Source organism: Protopterus annectens, chromosome 1.part2 (assembly GCF_019279795.1).
Source record: "Protopterus annectens isolate FY-2018-M chromosome 1.part2, PAN1.0, whole genome shotgun sequence".
Taxonomy (NCBI): domain Eukaryota; kingdom Metazoa; phylum Chordata; order Ceratodontiformes; family Protopteridae; genus Protopterus; species Protopterus annectens.
The window spans coordinates 1,224,513,120-1,224,536,710 of NC_056727.1; the positions used below are offsets into that span (position 1 = coordinate 1,224,513,120).

Here is a 23,591-nt window from a genome sequence, read left to right on the forward strand (position 1 = left end):
TAGGAGTTACCATTGTGCAGTATCTCAGAGCAAATCTGGGTATTGCTGTGGAGATTCTTTACATAACTATAGAAAGCCTTGTGGTTGTCTTTACTCTCTGCTGCAATTCTACTTCCATAGCTAGCTTTAAAGGTTTTGATGAGGGATCTCAACATTTGTTGATGCTGATAAGGGAGTTTTTCCAGTCTTGGGACTTCACTTTACTCTGCATCAGTTTCTTCCTTCTGTTGTGGAGTTTGCTCATGGCAGGGGACCACCAGATTGGCTTGCTTTTTTTGGAGGAGAACATCTTGGTTCTACTGGGTATGGCAAGAACCATGTATTTGTGTACGTGTTCATACAGTACATTGGTGTACCATTTCGGTGGTCATGCAACTATTCTCCATTTGCATGGATGTCGTGAAGTTAGCCACCTCTGTTTTTTGGAGCTCAAAGTTAGCTTTGTAGAAGTTTTTCATGGTGGTTACCTTTGTGGAGGGGGGTGCGGATTTCCAAGGTGATTAGCTTGTGGTCGGATCTAACCAGGGAGGAGTTGACTACAGGTGTATAGCAACAATTGCCCATGTTAGTAATGACCAGGTCAAGGATGTTGCTACCTCTAGTGGGGGTAAGAACGAGCTGGTCCATGGCATTGGAATTAATGAATTCCAGGAAAGGTTGGGCAAGTGTATTGATACACAGAGTAGTTTTCCCAGTTAATGGAAGGGTAGTTGAAGTCGCCCAGTATGACAATGTTAGGTTGGAACCTAATAATCTCCAGGGTGCTTAGGAATGTGGAGTGCGAGTCTTGGGACATGGTTGGGGACGTACAGCAGGCTTGGACCTGAATCGTTGTCTAACCCAATGTAAGCTGCACCTGAAGTATCTCTGATGCATTATGTTTGGCTACCAGTCTGGAGGTGTGCACATCCTTTATGAATATGGAAACACCACCGCCTTTAAAGCTTCGGTCCAAGTTCTGGGGCCAAAAGGTGTGGAATTAAATTATAGCCTGGTAGTGCAGGGGTGGCTTTCTGCTGCCTTGAACCAGGTCTCTGTTGCAGCACAAATGTTGATGTTCTCCACTTTAAGGAGTGCTTCGAATGAGTGCATTTTGAGATTTATACTTCTAGCGTTGAGCAGCATGCAAAGTTCATCTCTGTATCGGATACTAACCAGGGATAATGGCGAAGCTTGATGAGAGTTCAAAGCTATCTACATTTAATATGCTTACACACTAAAGATTTCTCAGATCTACATTGCATCAAACATGTACAGCTCTGAGATCTAGTAGCCTGAAGGTATAGTAAATATTTGATGATACACTAGTATGAGATGTGACCAAAACTGACCCGGTTACTTAAAATTTGAGAAAGTATACTCTCAAACTGATCAAGAGTAATTGAAAAATTGGAGAGAAATATCTGATAATACATGGGACATAACTCTACTTCAAAAGGCTTGAAACCATATGAAAAATTCAAAGCCATGGATTAGATAGCGCAGTCATAGTAGTCTGAAACATTTGTCTTCTGTACAACAAAAGCAGCTTCAAATCTTATTCAGAGTATGTACTACCAGAACAACATGGTACTGAACTAAAAGGTGAAAAAGAGTTCTGAATTGCTCAAACAGTGACAAGTGTCCTACACTCAAATATTCTGATGTGAATAAGCAAAATGGAAGCCAGAATGAAAGTGGTGCAAGAGGACACAGGTGCTTAAAGGGAAATTAACCTATTTTTTTTTCTTTTAACAAAAAAATAATTGTCTAGAACTCTGTACTGTTAATCTCCTGGTGGAGAGATGCAATTTTATGCTGCTACATAATGCTTGTAAAAGACAGTAATTTCCTGTTCTAAGACCCTTAGTCGAATGACATCGTATGGAAGAATAGCCATAGAACTATCTGTAGCCTTAAGAAGTTTGACATATTAAAAGTAAAAGTTTTCTCAGTTATTTTTAAGTGTAATGGGGATACTACTGTAAACAGGTGCTCCTTTTCTTTCTCCCCTCCTCTCTCTTTCTCCTTGTTCAGTTTTACGAAAAATATAGGCACTGCAATGTAAAAACAAAACAAAACAAAAAAAAATAGTCTGGTTAAAAGAGCATGGCAAATGAAAATAATAAATGTGCCTTTTCACAGTCTTCCATGGGGGAATGACTGGATTAATCCCCTTAGCTTGATCTAGTAACAAGTTTTAAGAGAAAACAAGTACATGAAAAATAATACTGAATACTAAAAGGCTTCTTCCTAGCAAATGAATGTATGCTTAGTAGCAATTCTGTACTGGTCCTCATATCTCCATGGAGACAATCTGATAAAGAGAAATTGGCTCCAATCTGATAAAGAGAAATTGGCTAGAAGATAATGTTCTCTTAAAGCACTCACGTGTTTACAAGCTAGGAGAGCTATAAAGACAAACCCAAACAGCACTTTGTACAAACACGCAGTGCACAATGTGCCTTAGCATGGATAACCTTTTTTTCAGGTTAACTCATGTCAATGAGTATGGCTGCCAGTTTGGGATATTTGTTATCAGGAGGGTAAAACTTCAATATTTGAAGATGTACATAGTTTTGTGTGTTAGTATTAAGTTAATAGGTTTTAGGGGGGTATTGGGGGGTACATTTGTTTTTTTTGTTTGAGGGCTTTCAATATAACTGTACGTTTTGTAAGATGTGGCAGAGGCTCAAATGTGTAGGACAAGAAATAACCGTAAAAAAAAAGTTCAACCGCCACAGTGTATGCATGTGACAAAAGCTGTAACTAGACATTTAAAAAAAGCTGTTATACATAAAAGGTGAGAATAACTTTAATATAACAATGCTTTCTGTAATGTCTTTAAATGTCAATGGTCTCACAGATAAATATAAACAGGAAAGAGTAAGTGAACTATATTAAAAATGTAGATTTCTGACAGCTGTGCTACAGGAGACACACTTGCAAAGACCTAAACATGTGAATTTGATACAGAAAGGTTTTCACGATGGTTATTCAGTGGAATACCTGGGGCAAAGGAAAAGAGGAATACTTACACTAATTGCAAAGGAGGATGTTACCACTTGCATGTACTTATATTCCGCCTAAAACTGCTGTAATGGAGCTAAATTCTGGTAAAAATAATCAGCTTTCATCAAGTAATATTACTTACAGGTAGGGACTGGAATTTGATTTATAGCAGTGAATGTGCGTCTGGGGGTGCAGAAGGAAAATACAACAAAGGAGGGTAGATTTTTGAAGAAATTTATGAAAATATTTGGCATGGAAGATGTGAATTCAGTAATAGGAATTCAGAGTGAATTTACATATTTCCCAAGATACAAAAATACATTTCACAGGAACTTGTGCGTTTAATTGAAGGTCTTGATACACGCCCAACAGCTATTTCAGATACTAACTTAATAAATAAAAAAAAAATGCAGGGTAATGGAAAAAAAAAAAGAATCCAGCACTTTCCCATCTATTTTTTAGAAAAAGAGGAATTTAAGGAATGGGTAGTGGAAATGATTCAGGAATTATTAGAGAAGACAGAAATTTATTCTGAAATAGCTAGGGACTGGGATAAAATTGAAATGAGTTTAAAAATAGGGTGAAAATAAAAAGAAAGGGAGCTATGGTTAAGAAGTAATAAGAATTATTTAGAGGGATTGACAAAAGTTAGTACTGCAGAATAGGGAGAATTTCACAGAACAAGAGAATCAACTGCAGGATGCTAAGCAGAAAATAAAGGATTACCTCAATAATGTACACAAGTTTAGAAAGATTGCTGTTAAGCAACTGTTTTTTTGACAACACTAGAGCACAAAAACTTTTAACACAATGACTCAGGCAACCAAAAGGGCTGTCACCAAGTTTAGGGAGCCTATAACAAAGAAGGTAGCAAGAGATCCTGTAGAGTTATTACAAATATTTTGGAAATTCTATCAACGTCTGTATAAAGCTGAGAAATATGGAAAATAAAAAAAAAGATACAAATGGAAATGTTTATGGAAGAATTAAATATGCCAAGGTTAGATGTAGATGAGGCCTATATATCTAATGGTTAGGATAGGAGGAGATGAGAGAAAAATTGCAATGTATAACCAATCTATAGAAAGTGCCCAGGAATAAACAGTATTCCTGTAGACGTTTGGAAGCTAGGAAGGGAAAAATTATGAAGATCTGTTTAACGGTATTTTAAGAGGAGGAGAAGTACCAACATCCCGGGAAAGAAAGCTGTGGTAGCTTTAATACCTAAAGAAGGTAAAGGTCCATCAGATCCAGCTTGATACATACCCATTTCAATTTTAAACCATGATTATAAATGTTCAGGTCTATAATAGGTAAATGAATGCCAAACGTAATGCTAAAATTGAAAGATATGGCACAATGTGGTTTTGTGAAGAGGAGGAAAACATTTAACATTAAAGATCCAAAGGGAAGCAAATTTAAGAAAATACCACGTTTGTTTGTGGGTCTTCCTGTACAGAAAGCATCGGACAGAGTAAGCTGGGACTTTATGAACAGGGCAATGGAAGCATTTGATTTGCCAGATAAAATTACAAGGTTGATTAGGATGATATACAAGGATTCCTCTCTGATACTTTCTGCTGGAGCAGACGAACCAGACAGAGGTGTCACCTTTCACCTTTGTTATTTGCATTATAGTTCGAACCACTGGCAAAGAAAATGATGGATTCAGAAATTCAAGGATATTAATTGGTATGTTAGTCAAGGAAAGCTGTCTCTGTTTGCAGATGCTATTACTTTATATATGACAATTTCAAATCTTTTCGGGATACAAAATTAATGAAGCTAAAACTAAGCCAACAGCTGTAAATTATGAACCCACAGAGGAACTGGTTCAGCAATATCCATATTTATGGGGACATGATAAAATAAAAGTACTTACGAGTATGGATTAAAAATTATTCTAGTGCGGTAGCTAAGAATATATGGAAAGAGACTAAACAAAAGACAATACAAAAACTGAGAAGCCTGAAGCTCTGTCATATGGATATGGACAGTAAGATACAAGCAAGCAGTTACAATGTTTTTAGTCCCATACAACAGGTCCAACCAGACAAGAAGTCGTGGATAGCAATTAATAAAGAGATGAAGGATTTTATCTGGGGAGGGACCGATGGCAAGAGTCAAGTGGGATGAGCTGATTATTCCAATGGAACAAGGCTGACTGGGATTACCCAATTTGAAGGGGTATTTCAGAGCTACACAGTTAAGGCTCCTATACATTGATTTATAGATTTCTGCTTGTGCTAAGTGGAAACGGATTATTATGAAACAAAGGGGAAGCTCAAGAAACAAGGAGAGACTGGGATTTTGGATGCATATCTTTAAGGAGAATAAGAATCTTACAGAATATTATACTCAAAGTAGCAGAAAGTATTCTAAGAACTAAGCAAGCATAGGAATGGAGAAAGGAGATTTTTGCCAATAGGGTTGACCACAATTAGGGATACAGACAACAGGCAAGAGGGGCTGGAATTTATTGGAGAAAGATAGCAAACAAACCAAGGTATTGGGAGCAAATAACCAGAGAAGGAGGTAACAGAATGGGAAGACACCAAGAATTTATTTCGACTGCAGGTTACAGATTGCTTTCCCTATCAAGTATTGATATCAGAGTATAGCCAAAGAGAAGGACATAGGGCAGTTTTAAACTAACGTCCCAACACTGGTATAGTTTTAGTAGAATCTGGAACAGAAGCTGCTGTTAAAGGAATAATTAGTAGAGCATATACAATATTACATGATGACTATCAGAATCAGTGGAGATCACAAATGATTGGGAAGAGAGATTGGATAAGCAATTCACGAAGAAACAATGGGTGGCATATGTATGTGTCCCAAATATGCAATAAAATCTAGAAGATTTAGGATTTTTGCTTGGAAATGTTTACACAGATATTTTATACCCCAAGTAGACTCAAGAGAATTGTTCCTCCGGTAGATAGCAAATGAAGGGTGATTGGTAAGAAAGAGGCTTACACAGATATTTTACACCCCAAGTAGACTCAAGAGAATTGTTCCTCCGGTAGATAGCAAATGAAGGGTGATTGGTAAGAAAGAGGCAGTTGGGAACATTTTCTGGGAGTGTAATGAACTGACAGATTTATATTCCCTGCATACTACTCTATCAGAGACACTGGGTGAGCAAATTGGCGTATCTAGGGAAATTATTTTTCTGAGACACGATCCAGAATCGGAATTGCCTAGACATAGCAAGGCCTTGCAGAGTTTAATTATGGTGGCTGCCAAAAAAGCAAGGCCTTGCAGAGTTTAATTATGGTGGCTGCCAAAAAAGCAATTAATAGAAAATAGAAAACAGTCTAAACCAACTGTACCTGAAGTAGTGAATATAGTAACAGAGATAAAATAACTGCAATTAGAATCTTAAAGAGTAGGTTCATAGGTTCGTACTAGGCTAACTGCCCTGGTGAGCCATTTTAAGCCTAGCCAATTATCCCCTGTGAGATTCAAACTCTGTACCTTGTGTTTGCAAGTCAAACACCTTAACCATTAGGCCACCCTCCCACCCCTTAGGAGCATATTACATCGAAAAAATGAGAAGCGTGAGAATATACAAAGGGGAAGAATGAGGTTTAAAAGAATCCAGGATTTGAATGAGCTATATAAATTCTAACTGAATGCCTGGGTAGATAAGTGATGTATAATGCTTGCAACTAAGATTAATTGTCAATATGGTTTGTTTTCATTTGATGATTATTAAATTATCACTTATGACATAGGCAAAGATGTTTCTTGCTTAAAAAAAATAAGAGACAGAAAAAAGCAACAGAATGTGAAGAGACCAAGAAGACAGTTGGAGTGATAGCCTTTCCTAGGAAGGATGGGTAGAGTACAGGCAAAGAGAAAGGATAGGGGAATATAAATGAAAGACCTGCACTGGATGAGTTTTTATTTGAATCTAGAGCAAAAGCTGCAGCTAAACAAGGGATAATTAATAGGGCATATAAAATACTGCACAATAATTGTAAGAATCAATCAGAAGAGGCCAGAAAATATTGGGAAGAAAGATTAGAAAAGCAATTCACACAAACAATGAGAGGACACATGTATGGCTCTCAAATATGCAACAAAATCTAGAATACTTAGGATTTTTGCTTGGATATGTTTACACAGATATTTTACACCCCTAGTAAACAAGAGAATTTTTCCTCGGGTACATGGCAAATTTTAGAGGTGTAATGGGGAAGCAAGAGGGAGCATATGCTCTTAGAGTGTAATGAATTGGCAGACATTAAAAATTCCCTACAGAGTACGCTGTCAGGAATACTGGGTGAGCAACTAAGGAAAATTATTTTTTTTTAATTGGGATACAAGGCCTGAATTGCCTAGTGTTATTTCTGGTGGCTAACAAAAAAGCAAATCCTAGAAAATGGAAACTCAAAATCTAAACCAGGTGGCTGCCAAAAATGCAATTCCTAGAAAATGGAAATCAAGCTAAACTTGAAGTAATGAATATTGCCACAGAGATAAAAAGAACAGGAATTGGCATCTTTAGAACAAAGGGGAGGAGTAAATTACATAGAAAAACATTGGAAATTGTGGGAAAATACAAACAGCAAAAAAATGTTTTGGAGGAGGATTGAGGTTTATGAGGCAATGATTGTAAATGAGAGCATGTTACATTTACATAGAAGTAGTCAAAACATTTTATGTTTGCCCATGTCACAACTGATAATTCAATAAATGTGTGTTTAAAAAGTATGAAAACTTCTTATGTGGCTCTGCCAGTTCAAGTTCATATTTATTACAGTGCTTGAATGTTATCTTTTACTTACATTGGTAGTTGTATGATAAAAAAGAACAGTAAAATAAATTACATTAGTAGCAAGTAATTAAAAACATAACACATTTTACACAATTCACAACAAAATAGTGCAACACAAAAAATATTTTTTTCACAAATTAGTATCCATATTAAATAACATACTTCATAACTAATAATGTCATGAACTGTCTGAGCTTAAAACACAGCGAGTCAGTGTCCAAATGAAGACACACATGACATCACAGAATCCCAGAATGCACAAGTTCCACGAAGGACCTCCAACAAATTCTAGTCTCCATCATAACTCCAAAATCTTTTATTACAAGGAACAGATGCAGTACAGTCATCCTCAGCATCAAGACATAAAAAGCAAAAAATGTATGAAGTACATACTAAGTGCTCAAAAAAGAGTTTTTTTTAAGTCAGAAAAAACACAGAGATGATACCTTTAAAAACAAACAATTTTCCAAATATCACCATGCCTTAGAAATCATTAGCTCCAGTCTCTATATATTTTTTCCAGTGCAGCCACCATCCTTGGCAGCAAAATACAAGCAGCCACAGATTCATGGGGATCCACATTCAGTAGACATGAATTCACTGGGACCCACGTTCAATAATCCAAACACAATACTTACACAGAATGTCCACTTATAGCTCAACTTAAAAATGATCTTCCCAGCATTGTGTCACTGTTGCAGAAACAAGCTTCTTCCTTTGCATAAGAAGATACAAAGATAAGAACCACTTCCAAGTATTTCTGCATACAGTACTAGAACATAAACAGAACACTGTCAAATATCTTCATCTTCTCCACAAACACCGTATACAAAAGCACTGACAAAAAATACTAAATCTCACAACTTCAGTACTAAACAAAGCAGTCGAGGCAAACATCAACTTGAAACTAAAAAGTGAAATAGTCCGCCTAATTTGGCAATGGAGTCTGTAGTATCAATGGCTAGATGACATACTCTAGTTCAAAGACTGACACTACTTTGAAATACTGTTAACAGCAGCAGCTAAGGTTTAAAAAATCCTTCTGGCATACCACTTAATACAATGTGCCAGTAATTCTAATTTAGTTTTTCATATGGCTATGTTGTTTTTTTAACTTTATATACTTTTTTAATTCCTTCTTTAACTTCTAACACCATAACAAATTATACAAAACAGACAATAAATGAGATCCTTACAAGTTTAACATGGTTCCAAAACAAAGTAAACCTTCCATATAAGTTGCATAAACTACTCCAGTTGTTATCTATACAACATGCAGAAATCTAGGTGCTAAAAACAAAAACACAGAAACAAGGAAAACCTGACTTCACAATAGCACAAAAGCTTAGTTCAACGCTTTACGTACCTTGTGTGTCACTTTGGCAGCAGGTAACAAAATAAAGATCTGCAATGAACTATGAATAATCATTTCAACACAAAATTTGTGTAAGGATACATACCTTTTCAGCTGGCAAGAGTACTCTTTGTGGTGCAGTTTCATCTGCTGCCAAAGGATCCCTTTGACTCCTATGCACAAGGTGGAAAGTCACAGCCTTCTTTTTGTCTATAAAGGGCTTCTTTTTCCTATGAGGCTAGAGATTATAAAGGATAAATTTACTGGACCATATACCATGAATAACGCACACAACTGTATTTAATATTGTAACATAAGCAAAGAAAAAAACACAAATATAACCTCTAGATAAAACCAAAACTGTTGGATATCAGTTTATAAAAAGCTTTGGGAAGATAACCAACAATGGATAATTTGTTCTGAATTCTAGCTAAGTGGGCAAAGAAGAGCCGTTGGAATAGAACAGAACTACTAGCAATGACCATCTCCTGTAAATGAAAAATGAACAGTACACTAAAGCATGTGACTGTATTTGAGCGAAAAACAAAGTATCTTTCTCATTTTACTAATGCACATCACCCTCAAAGAATCCGAATAAATGAAGCAGAGTTTACCTCTGCCATTTGTATTTAAAACATGTCCCCAGATATCAACCATCAGTAGGGATTTTTTTTTCCCTTTTCCATCTATGAACTTGAGGCTGTAGGAGTGATGGTAGTTGTCATATGACATCCTTTGTTATGTACATGACCTACGCAGAACTTCAAAATGATACAATGTGTGTGTGTAAGTATGTGTGTGTGTAAGTAACAAATGAAAAATGTACACAATGAACACAGAGGTAGCACCCACACAGAATAGCTTTTTGCTGTACCACAACAGCCAGAGCTGATTAAAAGAGCAATGTACAACTCCTAAAATTTTATCCAGCAAGAGGTTTGGGACCGGAAACTTCTGGCCCTTGAAAATGATGAGCTACAGAAAATAAAATACATTTTGATGCTCTCCAATCCTCAACCGATCTACTGTTCAGAATAAAAGATTTGCCACATTGCGATCACGCAAGGTATACGTACATATTATATGCAATCTCTATCTATGTGCAACGGACTGGAGCTATACGTTTAACTCATGCTCTGGTCCCATTAGCATTTAATGTGCAATGGAAATAGCAATAGGGGGTTTGAATCTCACCAATGTTTTCGGATATAAAAGTACAACTGGCCATAAGGACATACAGTAAAAAGTACATTGCTGCTTTAGTTAATTGACAAGCATTTGACAATTCAGATGAGCTCTATAACTCTGATCTGTAGCTGTACATTGCAATCACTAACCTCCCAAGAATTTCACTCGTTTCAGGTTGAATCTAGTGCTTTTCAAGTGCATTCTTAACAACAAAAAAACACAGACATTAGATAGAAAGGATTTAATGAAGCTGAGCACTTTCACTCCAGCCACCCAATGGAACTTCCTCAGAACAGTTCTGTTGGATGGCTGGAGCAAAAACGCTTAAACACTCTGGTCTCTTCCAAGGCTCATTTTTTTAAGCGTGCTTTTATCACAAACCATGGGTTCTACTAAAAAATCTGTTTTTAATCTTGACAACAGTAATCAAAACTCAACCAAAATTGTTTTGCATGCACATTCGCACTATTTTCTTGAAGGTTGGGAAGGGTAAACAGTTAACTCCCCACAATCAGTGTCCACTCCTCAAAAGTTTATGGTAATGCAAGTATCAAGTAATCAAAACTAACAAAATAAATATAGCCTCATTGTTGATCATTAAAATAAGCCAGCCTTTAACGGACAACTCCAAGCAATTTTTTTTTCCTTTCCAAAAAACTGATTTTTCTTTTTTTTTTTATTTCAACACTGACTGCCACATATGGAAAAAAGCATACTTTCTTTAAATGATTGTATTGTTATATGCCTGAACTTATTTCTGTTTTGTGTTTTTTTGAAACCTCACATTTTTCCTCTTGTGCTAGTCTCGTCATCTGGAGGGCTAGAGTAATTAGGTTAGACCACCGACTATCAAGAGAACCACAAAAAATAAATAAATAAATAAAAATACCTCTCACATGGGTATTTAAAATCGGGCCTTACAAGTCAGACGGTCAGAATTACATCTCTAATAAATAGTTCAAGATAAGAAACGAAGACTGCTATCCAAAAGCGTGGAGTAATAACAAAAGGCAAAACAAAACAGAAAAATACTCCAGGCTACCACGACTAGGTAATGCAGAAAATATATATTCATTATCAAAAATGGTAAGCACTTTCACGGTAACACAACACCACTTCTTCAGACCAAAAGACATAAAACTAGTGCTAGATATACATAATACAAAACAGCCTATCAAAACTTAGAATGAGATCACATGCTAGAAAAGTAAAACTAACCAGTCAGAAAACCAATAAAATACTGTGTACACGAAGTACAGACCAACAGCAAAATAAACATTAAGCAAAGGACAATATTCAGCCTCCCATTGGGTTAAAAGTGTAATTCAACAAGAGTACTAGGTACAGTAGCGGATTCCTAGAAACTAACTCTACATAAGAAAATTCATCTATAAACAAACAAAAAATGAAATGCAAATATGTAAATAAAAAGTTACTGTGTAATGAAATACAAAACTGAAAAATTATTTATTTCAGATCTAGCCCAAATACAGTGACAACTGAGGTCCACGTAAAATAGGAAATACAGACATATAGATATGCAACAGTAGAACAAACAAGCAGTCTTTCATAAAACATGGAATAAAAGGTAAAAGGTAAATAGACTGGAAGAGCACCATATCAAGGAACGTAGTACTCACAATACTGATAAAAGACCCATTCGAAAGGTCAGTCCTGATACGGCTAAAGAGAAAAATTGTGCAACCAATCAAATGCCAGGAAATGGCTGAACAACCTATCAAAAAGATTGATGTACTGTATGCCTGTAGGCCAACACAGTACAACCTATCAAAGGAATGTTAAAAAGTTACTGCATAAATCAAACACCAAAACAAACCTAAAACTAACAAATAAATAAAAAAAAAAAAAAAAAAAGACTCTGATAAATAGTATCGTCTGGTACTACATTTCTGAGCCTAAACAAAAATGTTTCAGATTTGGTCTTTAGATATAAATGAACAAGGAAACTCCATCTACATGTCACCTTTTTTCTTATAAGAAATTTGTCCTTCCATTTAATGAAAGTGCAGGAGTGTCACAAAGAAAAGATATTTTCATATTACTCTCCTGACTTTCTTTCAGCATTTGATTCTACAGTGTGCCTTCACTGCATTTTCTAGGATGCTGCAGGCTATCTTTATACTGTATTTCCCACGGCATTTTTGCAATACGTACACAGTATTTGGCTGAGAAAAGTCAATGAGGGGACACAGATGATGACATCAAAGACATTAAGTCAAACTACAGGTGCCAAAACACACACCATCTCAGCCTGAGTAGCACATTTTAAATCACAGGTATAAAATGCCTCACGTGCAAGACTCTGGTTGACATACCTCTCTAACTATACATTATCAGGTCCATCACATTCTTATAGCAACCCAATGAAAAGCTGCCAGAATTCACACAGTTTACTAGGCAAGTAAGAAATATAAGCAGACTGCCAAGCCTTTTTTCCCAAATCACACTTATGTGCCATGCACACCTAGACACAATTTAGATTTGTCAGTCTGCCTACAGCATCTCTTTGGGTCGCAGAGGAAAACAGAGTACCCAGGGAAAATCCACATGAATGAAGGGAAGAAATGCAGACTCTGCACAGAAGGCATCTCAGCCAAGAAGCAAGCTAGACAACCTCTTGCTATAAGGTGACACTAGTCACTATGCCAAGATACTATATCTATACCTTGCCAAAGTTCTGTGTTTGAATCTCATACCAACCCCCCCATTTGACTACTGTGTGACCTTGAACAGTTCACTTAACCAGACAAACCTCCCAGAATGAAATGGGCCCATGCTGATCAGTGCTCTACCAAGTAGAGTAATAATAATGGTGATAAACATTTATGTAATAATAATGGTGATAAACATTTATGTAATAATAATGGTGATAAACACATTTATTTAACCCTAACATTCAAATGCTCCTTAAAATACTGTACCACAGACAGCCAGTATTAAAAATCAAAGGAAGCAAAGAAATGAGAAAGATAACTAATGCTGACAGTCAAAATAATACAAAATCACACTGCTCTCACTGTAAGCTGGTGGTGGTAGTCAAGTAAATGAGCCTTTCATCACGGGGTTGTCTTTTTCCTATTAAATGACATCAGGGAGGAGAAGTCTTGGCTATAAAACAAATCATACAGCAGGTCAATCCTCCTCAGGTTACTTTGGGATATAACACATTATAAAACAATAATAAAACATACACTGATGCATATGTATGCATTGAAAAGGCATCACAGTGGCACAGCAGATAGTGTTGTTGCCTCACAGCAAAAGGTTCACCGGTTTGAGTCTCAGATGGAGTGCCTTCCGTGCAGGGTCTGCATGTTCTCCTCAACTCGTGTGGGTTTCTTCTGGGTCCTCCAGGTTCCTCTCACTTTACAATGACATGCAGTAGGTGGAATTGACACTGTAAACTGGACATAGGTGTGAGTGAGCAAGTAACGTGGTGTGGGAAAACTACCAGGACAGGGCTAGCCACCTGGTGGTGTAAATCTTGGGTCTAGATGACTGTCACTGTTGAAGTGACACCCCAACCCCATGTGCAAATGGGAAAAAGAGGTTGTGGACAAATGGACAGAATAGATTACATTAATGAGGCGATACCTGAAATGCAGAAAAATTCAAGATACAATCAAAAACATATTCAGTATTTTGGGCATAATCACCCTTTAAATAAGTGGTAGCGCTTAGTGCTGAGCCACTGCCCTTCACAGCACAGCCACCACACAGCTATAGGTACCAGAAAAAAAGCACTAACTTTTAATATGTAAAACATTAGTCCCAAATGGATAAAATTTTTTACTTGAAGTAAATTACATAATTTTCAAATAAATTTACAAACTGCACAGAAGTTGTACAAGGAACTGAAAATAAAACAAACTGCTAATGTTTAAAAAAATAAATTTAACAGCAACACTAGAATTTATGTGGTTCCAAGTAAAATATTTACTGTGCTCTTACTATCTCTGCCTTCTAAGACGAAGACAGCTCTTTCAGAGCAATCACACATACTATACATTATAACTTAAGCTCGATGTTCAAGGGTATCCTACAAATAACTCCTGTAACTTTGACTTCTGGAAATTCAGCAGTTAGGTCCTTTATGTCACTCATCAGGTCAGGATAAAACAGATGAACAGCTGTGGGGTCATTTCAAACAGCTTTATTTTACACAAACACATCAAGATTGAGGCTTAGTAATAAACACAGACTGACTACTGCACTCATACATGTTAACACTCTGGATGTTCTCTGAAAATGGCACTGCTGCCTGCACGTGCTCTCTATTTATATGCACATGCCCTCACTTTGAAATGCTTCTTAAACCCCAAGCATGATTTTTTTTTAAGAAAATGCCTACTTCCACCATCACATACTTCGGAATGGTGGCAACAAGATGCTGTCCAATTAAAGCACCATCATCATCACATAGCCTGCCTCTTCAAGCACCAGACTTCACAGTAGTATACACAGTTGCAGAGTCAAGAAGCAAGATTTAATTTCAGTTTACACATTTTCTTACATATTACATTTTACTAAAAAGGCAACAATGTTTTTGTCTTTCAACACAGAGAAATAAAACTAGGAGCTATTAATAATAGAAGGTTTGATTCCCTCAGGTTTCATTTGCCTACTGTACGACATCCTGCAAATTACTAGGAATTTGGACTAAACTAAATAATGGTCTCCCGGACAACAGGCCTAGTGACTATTAAATTACCATTTTAATACATTACAGCTTGTATTAGTCTACATATGTCTTAATTCGGAAAAAAAGGACATACAGTCTTCCTCACATATCTCTGCCATTCCTATGCTCATGCCATGCAAGTTTTATTGAGAAACCACCAAGAAATGAAGTAACAGTTGCATCTCCTATCATACACACTATTTTTTATGTGAACAGCATTTTTTTATGTGAAGAACATTTGGAATTTTGGAGATGAGGTGAGGCACTTTTCCAAGGCATCTTTTTTTGCCACAATGGACAGCAGTACAAAAATACAGAATATAATCAACTAAACAGTTATAAACATGACACAACATAGCCAGGTATTTCAGACAGCTTTAAAACACAGCTAATGTATTGTACATACAGATGTGTACAAACATACACTTATAAAAAGAATTAACACACCATGTCAGAGCTTAATAAAACACAAATCAAAAATTACACAAGAATTCTTCTAAAAATTCTGACTTTGCCCTTTTAAGCACCAAAAGCTTTTTTTTTTTATCTTTCTTGGTACAACAAGCATCTTCATCTCAATCATTACAACTAAAATTCCACAACAGCTGTTTTCTTTGAGGTTGCAGTCATGAATGAAGGATACATTAGCCCAAATAAGAAACATGTCAACTTTATTTCCCTCACATCTACAGAAAAATACAATATACAATCCAAGAATTAAGTAGAGAAATAACTTGTTTAGTAAAGCACCTAGCTCTTGACATACTCTTTTTTATTAAACTTTAAGTGCATGACTGAAATATTCAAATGTTCACAGGCAAATAAAAAATACCCACATTAAAACACGCACTTCAGCCAGTTAACAAAACTCTTATGAGTTGCCATGACTGGACACTCGGAAAACATTCCTCATGCCATCTCCTTATCATTTTACAAGAAACATTTCCAGGTGTTCCAACAGGCAAATTTTTTCTCCATTTCCTAATCAAGCAGCAACATATTTTTGAAGGTTCTGATATAAATCTAAAAAAATGAGTTTTCTCAATGACTTAAAGCAGACAAGTAACCCACCCCCCACGACACTATGGTTTGTTACAGAAAAATGGTTCTTAACACACAAATAGGGAAGGAGCAAACTAAAGGGGACAAAGTGGTTCTTTTGCGCCATGAAAATTTACAGGATCAAGACACCCAAAGGGAGCATTTATAAACAGTATAATCACTGCTTACATATTAACAAAAAACGAAAGGTGGATGCAGAAAACAGTATTGCTTTTCATTTAACGCACCACATTCCTTCTACAGCACTAAAGACTTGTGCCTTGCATGGTACATCATCTGAAAAAGTGAACAGCAGACAATAACCCCAAACTTTCACACAGGTTACCATAAACAAAAAACTGACAGATTACCATGCTTTAGTTGACTGCTGTACTTAAATGGGCACACGTTTCAAGCTTTCAGTGTTCGAAAAAGCTACTGAATTCCAGTCCACCACTATACAGTTCAAACTGAAAGACTATTATTTTCAACTCTAATATAATGAAACCTATTCATTTCAAAAACGTGCAATAGACAGCTCCATATACTTCCACCAAGCACGCACGCACGACGTAGAAAAGATCATAACACCCTTTTGCACTTTTGTTTTTCCTGTTTCAATTACTGCCTGGATGCGTCATCTCCGTCACACAGGCAAGCCAATCGTTTAACAGGGAAGTGGGAGTCTCTTTTCAAGCCGACTGTGCCAAACTCCAACGCACTTCTAGCTCCGTATTAGACTAGTAGATGTTAAGTACCCCGTAGTATAGCTATCGATGTTTTTGCTCAGCAATCAGGGGCAAAAGCCCCAAAAGTTAAGAGACTATTTCAAAATATAACTTTAATGCACATTACACTTAGAAAATAAACATAACAACAAGTTATACATCAACATACATTTTTCTAAAAAAAATAACTATGAAATTCTAATTGCTGAGATTACTGCCTGTAATAATTTACCAATAAATAAAATAAAACTACAACGAGGGACGGGAAGGAATATATGTGGCAAAATCAAGGACAGTTGCACTCGAGGGATGTCCCTGGAGGATTTTCTTGTGTTTTACCATCAGCCCTGCTTCCATGTACTGCGTGTTTGTTTAATTTTAGTTATTTAAAGATGAGTCTAATCAAAATACCTGCTTCTCCTAACTGAATAAACGCGCATTTATAATTCAGATACGTAAGTAAACAAAAACAGCAGAAAGGATGAATGGTTCACTTAACACAGTAATGAATATCCAAAAGCACATAAAGTGAACCAAAATAATTATTTATTTATTGACATTTGTATTGTTGACCGGGAAAGTGCACTGGGTCAGAAACCCATTTTCAGTGGAGGTCCGGGGAGAAAAGCTCTACAAGTAATCAAATACTGTACAGAACAAATACAAAGTGAAAGAAATATATATATATATATATATATATATATATATATATATATCTATATATTAGCATAGGGTGGAGAGTAATGGTATATAGTTAATACATAATTATCAGACTGTATGGATACATTATAACCGGAAGTATACCCTGTGGTGTATTCAATGGACTGTGTTGTCTTGCCTTAGCTAGTGCTCTTTGGGGGCGGGGGAAAGTGCATGACGCAAGGGCGTGAGACAGGAAGTTGTTGTGTACTGTATGTATGTTGGCCGGTCAATAAAGTTTGGAGTTGGTACCCACTGCACGCAGTTGTCCCGCGTCTTCTTTCTTTGGTAAAAGAATACGACATGGTGTCAGAAGTGCTGTGTGGCAGTGCCTGGGCGTGCTGACCTTTTGCTGAAGACCATACGAGTGGCCAAGTGACGTGGAGAGCGGACATGTCGGACGACGAGAATGGTCGGCAGCCACGCTAGAATCAACATGGCAGCAAGTGCTCCCAATGCTACATTCAGTATTCAGCCGCCAGAGCCTTTGACTTCTCCAAACCCCCTAATGGACACGATGGATTCGCCGGTTTGAACGGTTCCGCAGGCCAGTAATCTATCTTCCAACCCAGAGGGGAACCAGGTGAACACCCTGATATACTGTATGGGCGACGAGGCCGACGATGTCTTGAGAGGCCTTAAGCTAACCGAGGCAGAGCATCAGGAGTATGCCAAAGTGAAGGAGGGTTTTGAAAGATTTTTTATTGTCAAAAGAACATTGTTTATGAACGCGTAACGATTTAACATGCGAAAACAAGAACTGAACGAGACTGTTGATGGTTTTGTTACTGCCCTGCATGCTTTAGCCGAACATTGCAGTTATGGGACGCTGCACGACGAGCTTATAAGGGATAGAATTGTTGTGGGCTTAGCGGACACCAGATTGTCCGAGTGGATGCAGATGGAGAAAGAGTTGGACTTAGAGAGAGCTGTAAATATGGCCAGACAGTCGGAGGAGGTCAAGAAGCAGCAAACGGCCTTGCGGTGTGACAGTACCGCCTCTGCAGTATAACGTGAATGCTGTGCAGACACCACTGGACACCGCGCAGGCCAGAGGCCTCGAAAGTTGGGGTAAGCCTTTGGCACCGATTTTTCAGCCAGATGCAAAAGGGTAAAGACGCCCAACTCGCAGTGTTACAGGTGTGGGGGGCCATTTCACCATAGACTCCTATGCCCGGCGATTGCTGCAAGATGTCGCCGTGGGGAAGAAGGGCCACTACCAGCGGTCTGCCGACAGTTCAAGGCGGTGCAGAGTATTGAGGAAGACGAGGAGCGGGTGAGCGTGAAGAACAGGGTTCTTCCTTGGTTCTGTCTCCTCCGGGAACCATTCCTGGATTGTGGAGGTGAAAATACAGGGCACACCTATGACTTTCAAGCTTGACACGGGGCGGATGTTACTGTTATCTCCAAGTCAGACCTGCACAACGTGTTCAGTGGAAAGAATGCTCCTGTACTCCAGCAGCCGGAGAAACCCTTGTTGGGTCCGGGAGGGATGCCACTGGAGGTTACAGGATCCTTGGAGCTTCAGCTTGGCTATGGACAAAGACAGACCTGTGAGAAAGTGTACGTTGTAAAGGACTACGCATGCCGCTTTTAGGCCTTCCTGCTATTTTGGGGCTGGGCCTCCTGAAACGTGTTGATGCTATCACCATGGAGTCTTTGAAGACCTCATACCGGACTTATGCTCTGGGTTGGGGGTAGTGCAGCAAAGTACCACATAAAGCTTCAGCCAAAGGCGGTGCCATACTCTCTGAAGACTCCCAGGAGGAGACCACTGCCATTGATGGGGAAAGTGAAAGAGGAGTTAATGAGGATGGAGGCGCTGGATGTAGCTACCCGAATGGAAGAACCTACTGATTGGTGTGCAGGCATGGTGGTAGTCCCAAAGAAAGACAGTAACAGACTGAGACTATGTGTAGACTACACTAAGCTAAATGAATACGATGCAGGAAAGGTTCGCTGCCCCCGGTTGAGCAGAGTCTTGGGATGCTCGCTGGGGCGAAGGTGTTTAGCAAACTGGATGCAAATATGGGGTTTTGGCAAATTCCTTTGTCAGAGGAGTCGGCCGCTTACCACATTTATAACCCCTTTTGGGCTTGCTTCAATCGCCTTCCTTTGGCATTAATTCTGCACCAACACTTTCAACGCATGATGGCAGAGGTCATTGAAGGCTTAGAGGGTGTGATTTGTCACATGGACGATGTGTTGGTCTGGGGGGCGCTACAGAGGAGCACGATGCCCGGCTTCACGCAGTATTAAAGAGACTGGAAGAAGCAGGTATTACGTTGAATGTAGGCAAATGTGACCTGTCGAGGGGCACAGTGACTTTCTTGGGCCATGTCATTACGAATGCTGGTATAAGCCTGGACCCAAGGAGGACCGTCCATCACGGAGATGGCGGCACCGGCTACAGTAGGAGAACTTAGGAGTTTCCTGGGCATGGTGAATCAGGTGGGGAAGTTCATCCCTCATTTGGCTGAGAGGGACAGAGCTTTGAGAGACTTATTATCAAAAAGGAACAGCTGGTACTGGGGTGGGGACCAGGAAAAGGCATTTAAGGACTTAAAAGAGGCAATCACCTCACCTCCAGTTTTGGCTGTGTATGACCCGGAGAGGGATACGAAGGTTTCATGGATGCTTCTTCCTTTGGGTTAGGGAGTGTGTTGCAGCAACAATGGGAGGACGGCTGGAGACCCGTAGCATATGCATCAAGGTCACTCTCACCCACAGAGCAATGATACGCACAGGTTGAGAAAGAGGCCCTAGCGTCTACCTGGGCATGTGAACGCCGAGATTACCTATTAGGCAAATCGCTCTGTCTAGAGACTGATCATAAACCCTGGTTTCATTGTTGGAGGTCAAGCGCTGGATCTTCTACCGCCCAGAATCCAACGCTTTAGGATGAGATTGATGCAGTTCTCATACACGGTGCAGTACGCCCAGGGAAATCACTGTGGGTGGCAGATGCCCTGTCACGTTCTCCACTTAAAACCAAGCTAACCCCGGAGGAAACGGAGTTAATGGAGGACACGGATATTTACGTGAACAGTATTGTGGAAAACATGCAGGTGAAGCCATCTTTCCTCCAAACACTACGGAGCAGTTGAAAGCGGACAGTGTGTGTGCGCTGGTCATGGACTTGTGCAGCCAGGGTGGCCGCTGTATGCGAACCAGGAACCCTTACTGAAGAGCTACTGGCCAGATCGGGTCCACACTAACAGTGAAAGATGGGTTGCTTTTAAAAGATTCGCCTTTGTTATCCCTCTGCCATGCGTAATGAGGTGCTGTTGAAATTACATGAGGGACATCAAGGCATCGTGAAGTGCAAAGCTAGAGCCTGTCAGACCGCCTGGTGGCCGGGACTTAGCCAGCAGATAAATGAGATGGTTTTAAGATGCAGGACGTGCATCTCAGAGAGAAGGAATCCTCCTGAGCCCCTCATCCCAACAGAATGTCCGGACCGACCATGGCAAAGAGTGGGCGCGGATTTATTTGAATTAAAAGGTCACACTTACCTCCTTGCTGTGGACTACTTATCCAGGTTTCTGGAGATCGCATTGTTGAAACATAGCACATCCAACGAGGTCATCACCCACCTAAAATCTTTCTTCGCCGCCATGGTATCCCAGAGGTACTGGTGTCTGATAATGGACCTCAGTTTTCAGGGCAGTCTTGCGGCCTTTGCAACCGCTTATGGCTTCGAGCATGTCACTAGCAGCCCCAGGTTCCCGCAGAGTAATGGGGAGGCAGAACGCGGTGCAGACGGTGAAGAACCTGTTAAAAAAGTGCTGACCAGACATGGCTCTTTGGCGCACAGGACAACGCCACTGCAGAATGGTTATAGCCCCGCTGAACTTCTTATGGGACGACGGTTGCGGACCTCTCTTCCGATTCATCCTTCGCAGTTGGACCCTGTGCAGCCGGACTGGAGAAGGCTCATGGGGAAAGAGGGGGAGAAGAGGGTGTATAATGGCGAAAACTACAATAGACGCCATCGGGCGAGGCCGCTGGGGATGTGTTGCCCGTGACCAGGTGTGGGTGACAGATATGAAGACCCCAGGTACTGTAGAGCAAAAACATCACTCGCCGAGGTCCTTCAAGGTGGATGTGCCCCAAGGGACTGTGCGGAAACCGGTGCATCTGATCCCCCTATCTGAGCCTGACTGTGAATCAAACCCTGAGTGTCCAGAAAGTGTGCTAAGTCAGACCAATGAGGCCTTGCCATTTTGCAATGGTCCTCCCCCGGAAGCCCGGCACACAGTGATGTTGTGAGGACCAGATCAGGAAGCGTTATTAACAAGCCGGACCGCTTGTGTCTGTGAAGATCAGTGTATAAATAACAATGTCATTTGGGGTTTATAGTAATCTGAATGTGGCTAAGTGAGCATTTGGTGTCAATGTACCAAGTTCGTAGTGAAGTGGGAGAAATTGGAGAGACCTGGGTTTGTGTTAAGTGAAAGGGGGCCTTTTTGGAAAGGGAGATGTGGTGTATTCAATGGACTGTGTTGTCTTGCCTTAGCTAGTGCTCTTTGGGGGCGGGGGAAAGTGCATGACGCAAGGGCGTGAGACAGGAAGTTGTTGTGTACTGTATGTATGTTGGCCGGTCAATAAAGTTTGGAGTTGGTACCCACTGCACGCAGTTGTCCCGCGTCTTCTTTCTTTGGTAAAAGAATACGACATACCCCTCACTGGTGAGATCAGATCACAAACTAATCTCGCTGGAGGTCCTCATCCCACCCCCACCTGAAATAAAAAAGACCACAGTAAAGAACTTCTCGAAAGCCGACTTCACACTTCTAAAGACTAGTGTGGTCTCCTTTAAGGCCCCCGAGCCGGCGGAAAACAGTACTCAAGCCGCTGAATCACTTACAAATGCCTTCTACCAGCACCTGCAGGACTGCATGGATAAGGCAATCCCAAGCAAAACAAAGACTCTTTGTACCAAAGGCAAGCCCAGTCTGGTGGACCCCAGCCATAAACAAACTCTACAACAAAAGGAGGAAGCTACTACAAGATAGAGCAAAATCCTTAAAAGGTAAGACACCCTTGATCACTATAAGTAAAAACTAAGAGCTCTCATAAAATCATCCAAAGCAAATTTTGAGAGAAAAATAGCTAAAGACTCAAAAGACAATCATAAGGCCTTCTTTAGCTATGTTAGAAACCTGGGAGGAACCTCCCAGATATGCTCAGAACTAGTTCAAAATGATGTGAAGATTACTGATCCTACAGACATTGCCAACATACTGGCTGACAGGTTCAGTGCAAACTTCTCCCCTCCCCAAAAGGAGAGATATCTATACCAAGCGATTGCAGCCCCCAAACATCTCCAATGCCCAAGTGAGAACTGCTCTCTCCAAAGCAAAAACACAGCATCCATGGGACCTGATGGTGTCCCCGGCTGTGTGCTCCACGAACTCAACGAGGAATTAAACCCACAGCTAGGACAGCTGTTTAATCATAGTCTTACCTCTGGATACGCACTCCAGGAGTGGCGACTGCAACTGTGGTCCCACTTCACAAAGGCGGTGCCTCCACCGACCCTGAAATTACCGCCCATTAGCTTGACAAGCCTTATCTGCAAAGCCATGGAGAGGATCATAATGGACCTCATAAATAAAGACATAGGGAATTTGCAGACTTTGGATCCATCCCAGTTTGGCTTTGTCAAAGGCAGATCATGCCTTCTAAACTTGGTTGACTTTTTCAAACAGTCACCAAAGCCATTGATGAGGGAAAGGCAGTCCATACAGCCTACCTCGATCTGGCGAAGGCCTTCAATACAATACCCCACTGGTATCATTGAAAAACTCATCAGCTTAAATGTTAACCCATACATAACAAGATGGGTTGCAAACTGGCTGAGTGACAGAACCCACAGGGTCAGAGTTGCTGGCGCCATGTCAGACTCAAAGCCTGTCACAAGTGGTGTACCACAGGGCTCAGTCCTGGGCCCACTCTTGTTTGGCATCTACTTTTCCGAAGTACAAGCAAACACAGGAGGGTTATGGCTGACAAAGTTTGCAGATGACTGCAAACTGGGCCATAGTGGAAAACACATCTGACACAGATATCCTTCAGAAGGGTCTCACAGAAACGGAT

General features: G+C 39.7%; 1 protein-coding gene across 1 annotated transcript in view; it reads right to left on the reverse strand.

Moving 5' to 3' along the window:
- Positions 1–16,659, reverse strand: part of LTV1 (LTV1 ribosome biogenesis factor) — a 388,845-nt gene extending 372,186 nt beyond the window's left edge. Inside the window, exons 1-2 of the mRNA XM_044060085.1 lie at positions 16,434–16,659; positions 9,238–9,369 (exon numbers count right to left, since the gene is read on the reverse strand). Coding sequence (XP_043916020.1) covers positions 9,238–9,369; positions 16,434–16,436 — 135 coding nt within the window. The 5' untranslated portion in view covers positions 16,437–16,659. The remainder of the gene's footprint in view (positions 1–9,237; positions 9,370–16,433) is intronic.
- Positions 16,660–23,591: the final 6,932 nt, after the last annotated feature.